The sequence below is a fragment of the Wyeomyia smithii genome, chromosome 3, assembly GCF_029784165.1.
Source record: "Wyeomyia smithii strain HCP4-BCI-WySm-NY-G18 chromosome 3, ASM2978416v1, whole genome shotgun sequence".
NCBI classification, from domain to species: domain Eukaryota; kingdom Metazoa; phylum Arthropoda; class Insecta; order Diptera; family Culicidae; genus Wyeomyia; species Wyeomyia smithii.
In genome coordinates this window covers 239,302,677-239,311,953 of record NC_073696.1, presented here as the reverse complement: position 1 = coordinate 239,311,953, position 9,277 = coordinate 239,302,677, and the positions used below count along the sequence as shown (strand labels likewise).

Genomic DNA, 9,277 nt, shown 5'->3' with positions numbered 1-9,277 from the left:
GACAGCGAGAGCGTACCGTCCGATAAGCCTACTCAATGTGGACTATAAGATTCTCGCCCGTGTGATGAAGACCCGACTGGAACACATACTCCGGACACACCGAGTGCTGAGCGACGCGCAGAGGTGTGCAAACGCTGACCGCTCCATCTTCCAAGCGACGCTCTCTCTTAAAGATCACATGGCCCAGCTGATCGCGAGGAAGCAAAGAGGTAAGATGATTTCGTTCGATCTCGACCACGCTTTCGATCGGGTCTCTCATGAGTTCCTGCATCGTACTCTTCTCTCCCTGGGGCTCAACCAGGACTTCGTCGGATGGCTCTCCCGCATTGCTGCTGCCTCGTCCTCTCGCCTGTTAGTCAATGGGCACCTAACACAACCGTTTCGAATTGAGCGTTCCGTACGGCAAGGAGACCCAATGTCTATGCTGTTATTTGTTCTCTATCTCCATCCACTGCTCACGAGATTGGAGCGTGTCTGTGGGGGAGATCTCTGCGTTGCGTATGCAGGTGACGTCACGGTTATTGCTACATCCACACGGACAATAGAACGGCTGTATCAGCTGTTTCATGATTTCGAGATAGTTTACGGAGCAAAGCTGAATCGGCAGAAAACGGTGGCAATCGACATTGGATTTATCAATGGGAACCCACTGACGGTGCCGGGACTGCAGACAAATGACACCGTGAAGGTGTTAGGTGTAATTTTTGCAAACTCAGTGCGAAGCATAGTGAAGCTAAACTGGGATGCTTTAGTGTCTAGAGTATCCTAACTATTATGGCTGCACAGCATGCGAACACTAAACCTGCAACAGAAGGTAATTCTACTGAATACTTTTATCACGTCGAAGGTGTGGTACCTCTCGTCGGTGATTCCTCCACCACAATGTGCGCACACAGCAAAGCTGACAGCGACAATGGGGACTTTTTTGTTTCGTGGGCTACCTGCACGAGTCCCGAGGTATCAGTTGGCGCGCAACAGAGAGCATGGTGGTTTGAAACTTCAGCTACCGGCGATTAAGTGCAAAGCGCTGCTGATCAATCGTCATTTAAAAGACATTACTTCTCTCCCCTACTATTTTTCCCTATTGACCCAAAATATTCCTCCTCCGGCGAACCTGCCTTGCCTCAAAATCCTTTACCAGCAGATTCCATTGCTTCCACAACAGATCCAACAAAACCCCTCCAGTGATCAAATTCATCGCTTCTACCTAGATCAAACTGATCTACCTAGGGTTGAACAAAATCGACCTAATACAAACTGGCGGAGATTATGGACTAATATTTTTTCCGGCGGAGTTTCATCACAATACCGAAGTGACCTCTATCTGCTGGTTAATGAGAAGACGGAACATCGCCGTCTGATGCATGTGATCGGGCGGGCAAACGATCCTAACTGCCAGCACTGTATGTTAAGCATCGAAACAATTCAACACAAATTCGCCGAGTGTACTCGAGTAAGAGCAGCGTGGGCGTTCGTACAACGTAGAATGACGACCTTGTTAGGAGGGTGGTACAGGCCATCTTTCGACGATCTACTGCGACCAACATTGGGGAACATAGTAGTTACTAGAAGGAACGAAATACTAAAATTGTTAATAAATTATATCAATTTCATTAATTCAAATGGTAATGCCGTGATCGTTGTAGGTGAATTAGAATTTATTTTGGATCTCAATAGCTAATTATTTTATATTATTTGATACATTTTTTATAAACAAAACTAAAAATAAACTAAATTTTACAAAAAAAAAAAAAAAACTTTAAAGTTCTGCATCAGAGCCTCGGAATTATTTTATTGCGAATTTGCGAAAATGTACGCCAAAGAAGGTATTGCGAGTTCGCCTTCCACTCACCCTGGAGTTGCCTAGGGAGGTCTCCAGAGTGGTAGGATGTCATTTGGTCACAGTTGATTCCATCAAAGGTCCGTTGTTCAAACGTTGTTCTAAAGCAGGATGCGTCATATTACGCATCATATCGAACCCAACGATAACTGATGAAAAACGCAATGTTTCGGTAAATCAAATTGTGGCTAGCTGCCTACCAATCCGGACCGTAACTCGTTGGATTTTTTTATTTGGGCATATTATGAAGCACAAACCTGCAAAACATCCCAAGCTAGTTTGAAGCCTTTGAAGTCTGTCATATCGCGCACGTGATTGTCGATATCGGTACAGTGCTCGAAAGATATGCTCCGCTTCCGACGTTGTCTTGAGTATGTTATTGATAAAAATGAAGTACACATCAAGTAAATTTGTTTGAAAGAACCTAGCAAAGATAACTGAACTTGCCAATTTTGATATTATAGCTTAAAGTAGTTGAAAATACAATTTGAAAAAATACTATAAATTTTCGCACTTTTTCCTGCCTCACCCTGTAGAATTCGAGCCTTGCCTACTGCAATTCTTCTTAGTAGAGAAAAACCGTACAAGACGCACCAGTTGAGTAAGATGGCCATGCTATTAATTCCCCAAAATACTTATACATGTGGCTTTTTATGACGAAATTCTTCGCTTTTCTCATAAAAACCCAGCTTCTCTACAGTTCTCATGTAAAAAAGTGTGTCATAATGACTAAAATACTCAAAAATAAAAAAAAAAATGTGCAATTGGCTGTGGCTCTGTTCAACATGTAATTATTCATGAATTTTATTTAAGCTTTTCTGATTAACTGACTTGTAAATAATACGAAAAACTATGATTCCCCTAACCTTTACACTTTTGGAGTTTATAAAACTATGAGCATTACAAATTATTTTATTGACTTTCATCAACTTTGACCTAAAAACAATCAGAATTAAAATTGGGGCAGAATGCACTATGAAGAGCTTGCAGGAGATTGTTTGACAACTTAGAGCCTGTTCCATTATTTTTGATTTCACTTCTGAGACTTCAAGCGCTGCTCACTTCGCGTGCTGATTTCTACTAGTGGCATATTAGCCTACTGCTTTGGAGCATACTAACCTTTGTTGTGGTGCGTTTTGGTCACGGGCTTGTTTGGCGGCAATGGTAATTTTTACCAAAAAAGACATTGAAATCGAGTATTTCATAATAAACTTCGTCATAAACATACAATAAATAGATCCTACAATCATCCTACACGTTCAATGTCGCTTTGAAATGATTTGAAGCGCTGTAAATCGCGCAAATGCTTAACTGGTGCGGTCTGTACAATTCTCCCCTATCGATTCTGTCCCTATTAGAATAGTTTCAACAACGGGCTCCATGTTCAAACTAATATCATCACGCAAAACTAAATTGACCAGAAAGAAGGTAAGTTTCTGTTGCGTAGGTTTTCGCTTCCTTTTCATATTCGTTCATTCCGTTTTAACTAAAACAAAATTACATTAGAACAAAACGATAAAAAACAAAATAGCGACGAAAGCGTAGTAACAAAAATATAGAGAAAAAAAAGTCATTAATGTTGATTGAAAAAAAAAAATGTTGGAATGAAAAATCTGGCAACACTTTTGCAAAATAGGAGAGTTTTCTTCCTTCAGAGTTCTTCAATAACCAAAAAATCCTAACAATCATTTTTTGATTGTTCTTTGAGTTAGAACAAACAACAGACATTTTCAAATAAATATGATTTTTGGATTAAAAACGAGGAATTTCGAACAATTTCCAAAAAATTGTTATATCTCGAGATTGGCTCATATTACTTCTGTTTGCAGGGTGTTTTCTATGTGAAATTTTCCGAGGAACACGATGAAACTATCAAATTTATTGATAAATTGGCTGCATTTGTTGAAAAATGTTAATTTAGTTTTTAAATACAAAAATATTCATTCTGGCTACCCTTCCGGCCAGAAAAGATATTATTCTGATTTTTTTCATTATCTCCAAAAATGTCTGGTAATTTTCAAATTCAAATAACCCAAGAAATGATTTTTAAGATTTTTCGGGTTATTAAGGATTTTTATCTTTTTTTTTGCTTCAGTGTTACCAGTTAAAATTGCAAATTTGTAAATATTTCCACCGAATGAATTTGCTGCCAACCCAGGAGATGCCGAAGAAGGTTTCTGTATTTGTAGTTTAGTTATTTGATGGAAATTATTTAATGGAAATTTGTAAAATTCTTCAAGTTTATGTTCCCTCATTATTTTCGAATATAATACAGCAAAGTATTTTTTTACACGGTTTTATTTTACACGATTCTTTTTAACGACGATTTTCCAAATAACGCGATTTTTTTACACGTTTACACGTTACAGTAAGTAACAGTAACGGTATCAGACTAAAATAGGCTGTTTTTACACAGTTTCTTTTTTACCCGTTTTTTATACACGATTTTTTACGACGTTTTTCAAATAACGCCTTTTTTTATTTCCAAATAACGCGGTTCTTTATATGTTTTTTTGCACGGTACATAGAATCGTGTAAAAAAGAACTTTACTGTCAAATTGCACATATCTCTGGAAAATCTACCACAAGATGGCTCACATAATGTTTCAAAAGTTGGTAAAAATTTGTTAAAAAAAACTACTGGAGCACCCTGGATGTGATTGGATTTGTATTGGATTTCCATATTATATTATTGGATTTCTCATATTTAAATAACATATGAAAAACATCCATTGATTTAAAACTGCAATCTTTAGGTTTAAGGCTGGTGCCCAAACTTTTATTTACAATTGATAAATACTATTTTTCGTCTCAAAAGAAACTTCATAAAAATTTGAACGAATTCTGATTGTTAAACTCTTCAATCAGTTATGCCAAATGTCCTCTAGTTATGCACCCAATTAAACTTCATCATTCTACATTGCATATTTCCCGCTCGAAGGCTGAATGAAGTGCTGCAAGCTGTGCAGAAGCTGAATTAAGTTTAATTAGCGCAAATATCAACTAACTGTAATAGAGGAAAAGAAATAAATTGATACACAAACTGAAGACGCCCCAAAAAGTGTAAGAGTTGTTCTAGAAACATGTTTTAGAAACAATTCAAAAAGACAGTTGATACTTTTGCATATTAATGCGACATCCGTGGCGCAGTTGATTTTATTGATATTGTTTGTTTCGTTCTTGAGTTGTATTCGACTGTAAGAAGTCCAAATACATCCAATATGAATACTAGGATGGGACAAACAATAACTTCTAGCTCCCATGCACTTTTCGTGTTCCTTATGGGTCCTTTAACAACCGTGTAACTTTTCAGATCGATCGGTATATTTTTGCGTCCGATTTTTAAAGTTTCCATACGATTTTATATGGGAAAAAAACTAAAACTTATTCTCTAGAGATGTCCAGTTGGCTCCCAAAAATATATCGATACATGATATTTATAGGAAATTTCCCTGGGACAAACTCTTATAAAGACCGTAAGGCGCTACGATGCTTGTAGAAAAAATTATTCACCTCAGACTGATTAAATGTTTGACGAATTTTACTAGCAATACTGCTGCAGTATGCTGCTGTTGCCAATTCCATCATGTAATAAGAGATGATATCTTGTAAAATTCATCTTGGAGGCTCCTCCGAAGATGAGCAATAAGCACACTTTCAAACTTACTTGCACGAGAAATTATTTCTCATCCCTAAGCAAGTTTACCATAGCAGCATGCTGTAGCAGTGTTGCTGGAAAAATTAAATGTACACAATTTTAAAAAGTAAAGTATTGTAAAAATATTCCAGTTATTACGGCAAAGTTTTAGGCAATGTTTTAGCTGTTAATCAAGATATTAGTGTTCGAAATCTAGTCTGTGGTGAAACAGTGTAGGCAGGCATTTGAAAATGATAATTGATTTATACTTAACATATCGCAGGAAAGGTTTGTTCAGCTAAATTAGAAAATATATAAGCAATAACCACTCACGGAGTGCAGTTTCAGGCTCTTCAAAACTGCTGAGAAACATTCCACTAGGGGTTATTGAACACCACAAAACTTTTTCCTCGAAAAATTGTTCTTATTACCTGCACATTAACTGAATAACAGCTCAATAAGCAGATTTTCAATAAAGGAAGTAAACATAGAGAAATCTAAGCAATAGTTTGCAGCGAATTCATTCTCTTCATTTGTAACGTTTGTAAATTGTAAACGTTTGTAAAGGAAATTTTTTGAAATGGTATTCATAGCTAAAAGATTACTCTACGCATTCAACTCAATGAGCCCATCTTTGAGGCAAATTCCCGCATCAGGATTAAGTATAAAAAAAACGAGATTCCCATCTGAGTGAAAACGAATTAAAACCAATTGCGATCGATTCACGGAACAGCAATCACAACGTGGTAGCGTGAATAGCCAACTTTTTTTCCAGTCTACTTGCAAGTGCATTAACCATACTGCGGCCAAACAGAGACACAGAGAGACAGAGAGCTACGTTCAACAGAATGGCGAGGCTGGCCGATGCGGAGCCAATTTCAATAAATGGTGACAGCCATTGTGTTCACTTCCGCGCGCGCGTTTTATTTGTCCACACCGTGTGACGGGGGAAAACAATCCTGAAAATGCGAACATTCATCGTGCTAATGAAAGCCGGAAGCCTCAACCGACCGAGATGGCGACGCTTCGGGGACTCTCTCACTCTCGTGCATGCCGCAGTTATGGAGGAGCAATCAATTATGATAAATATCGAAAAATTTGGATGATCTTAATTTTTTTTGTCGTTTCGAGCAAAAGTTTGTTTATGAAACATAAATTACGTTAATCTAGTTCGTTGACGGTTGGATGAGAAAATATAGATTGTTAAAAAAAGTGTTTGCAGAAGTCTGTTTCGTTCAAAATTACATGAATATCGTTCGTAAAAATCGAAATTAACTGCTTTTGTGCACGAGGCGTGATTGAATATTCAAATTCGGTCCACTGATCAGGAACGAATCCCGTGCCTCAAGAGAAAAACAGTTCTTTTTTTCTGATTCTGTTCCCACAGTAGGGTTTGTTGTTTGTCAACCAGATTGACACGAGTGAAAATGTGCGATTTTTTTCTGTTTTTTTACTGAGTGTTAGTTTATCTCTAATTGTTGGCACTACCTGACGGTTTTTCCAGTGAACATTTATCCGGTGTATTTTCTTCACGACTAGAAAAAATGAATTTTTTTCTATCAGTGTAATTAGACCAGAGGGTGCGAAAATGAAGTTGAAATTGAATTGAAATAAATTACCGACCTTTTGCCGTGTCGCCTCCGGAAAGCTGTGTTTTTATTGTTTCATTTAAATTGCATTCAATTTACTCGAAACTCCGTTGCCGCAGGGGCGTCTGCTACCGAGCCCCCGAAAAATGGATTTTAGTTTTATAAAAATTACTTATGATACTAATAATTTATACAACCTATGACAATTTGACTGGTTTCAATGATGTGGTTTTGATCCGAATGGTGACGCTTTTGCTTCAGCACCCCTCATCCCCCCGACCCCATTATAAATCCCGAAATACCTCAGAAGTGTCAGCGGTGACCGCAAATTTCCTACGTTTTTCATGTGGCACTATCCATTAACTCGCGGAAGAGCGTTGAAAAGGGGAACAAACGTACAGGCGTAAATTCGGAATGCGAAATGGAAAACACTCCAGCGGTGTGCCCGTTTTCGGTAATTCAATTTTAATTAAATTTAAATTAACTTTATCGCCTCTTTCAGCGTTCATTTTTTTCATGATTTATTCATTCTCTTTTGTTGTTTATTTAAATTAATGATTCTTTTTTATTCAATATCAAAAATAGTCTTTTTGGTTTCATCGTTTTTTTTGTCGCATAACCGTGTTCTGCATGAGAATATCCCAAACCAATTGGAGCCTCAAACGTATGGATATTCATAATAATCAACCCCCTCTTCTGCTGAGTGCCACTATAAACCATGCCGACAAATCATATTAAGCCTTAATCTCCCTTTGAAAAAGGATAACCGTTCGATCTGCTTCGCTGCATTCGATAATTGATTCAACAAATGAACGTAATTCAAACACAATAATCGATTAACGTGATTACCGATGAAAAATAGGCTATTCCTGCGCTTATGCTTCTGTAGAGCTTCTGTCCTTCCCGGCGGATGCGGATACGGATGATTGTGGTGCTGGTGGTGATGGTGCTGGATTAATATTCAATCCTCTCACGGCATTTCGTCATCGGGGCTTGGTTGAATTATTGTGCCACTAGAGTCACTAACAATTACCTTCAAAAGCTCAGCCGAAACATTCCGGCTGCGACCAGCGCTGTGAAAAGGAGACATTGTGTGATGATCCGCTGGGGGCTACCGTTGGAGCCACGGTGTGTTACACTGAGATCACGGATTTCGGTATCTGCGAAAGAGAGTTTTGAAATTATTTAATTGGGAAACCTTTCGTTTAAAATTTACACAACTATTTTTAATTTGCTAGTTACGATTTAGTTTGGCATAGTCATTTTTTTTTGTAGGGAGTTATTTCATGACATTGGTTTTTCATGTGAAAGCGTGATTTATTTCTCGAAGATGATTTCCAGTAGTATGTTTAATTGAAAATTGTTTTTGGAGAGGTTCTGGAAAGTTTGATTCCAAAAATGTGATTTCGGCAAACAATACACCCAGTGACAAAACGTCACTAAACGGTGAATGGAAAAAAATTCTGACACCTTGTAAAAAACTTTTTTATGTGCTATGATCCATGTGTGCCAATTCAGCAGAACTTAAAAAATAAAACTCGTCTTCCTTGAAACTAAGTTGACAGTTGCAATGGACAAGTGCTATCACGACTAATAACGTTGCCTATTCGACAGCATGAATTACATGAATTGAATATTCTGATGAACAGGCAGTAACAAGTCCCATCCGAAAGTCAAATGCTATCCAGTGCAGTAATTATTTCTTTCCCTATTCAGCAATAAATCGGGAAAGGAAACCTATTCCAGCCAGGGGTTGGGGTGTTGCTTGCACCTACCTGTGTTTGACGTGGTGAATAGAAAGCTCTCGGAGAAATCACTCCAACCGTAACGGTTCCTGGTGTCGTGTGTATTTTGAATACCATCGTCGTTACCGCCACGAGTTCCGAGTCGAACGAGTTGGTGGGACGATGCATCCCGGGTCGGAGTCGAGGCCGGGTTGAAGGCAGGTGTCATTTCAGCAGCGTTTAATTACGTCCAAGTGGCGTTGAACGTTGACACATAAATCCGTTCCGTTTACGTTTGAGTGTAGAAAATGAAAAAAGATGCAATAGAGAGAAAATATTTTAATTCTAGTTTCTTGTTTTGTATTCCTGCAGCAATGAGTGTGCCCTAGGCAAAGGTATCTGGGTCAAATCGTTGGAATATTTTCCCCCTCTCTGATCCTCCTTTCTCGACCGCCCGACTGGCTTGGAAGCCGGTTCCATTTTGAGT

At 38.3% G+C, this 9,277-nt stretch overlaps 1 protein-coding gene across 3 annotated transcripts in view; it reads right to left on the bottom strand.

Annotated features, from left to right (window-relative positions):
* Positions 1–3,423: 3,423 nt before the first annotated feature.
* Positions 3,424–9,277, bottom strand: part of LOC129732351 (hemicentin-1-like) — a 417,768-nt gene continuing 411,914 nt past the window's right edge. For all 3 annotated transcript variants that reach the window (XM_055693168.1, XM_055693167.1, XM_055693169.1), the window contains 2 exons: positions 8,842–8,900; positions 3,424–8,226 (listed from right to left, as the gene is read on the bottom strand). In XM_055693168.1, coding sequence (XP_055549143.1) covers positions 8,102–8,226; positions 8,842–8,900 — 184 coding nt within the window. In that variant the 3' untranslated portion in view covers positions 3,424–8,101. The remainder of the gene's footprint in view (positions 8,227–8,841; positions 8,901–9,277) is intronic.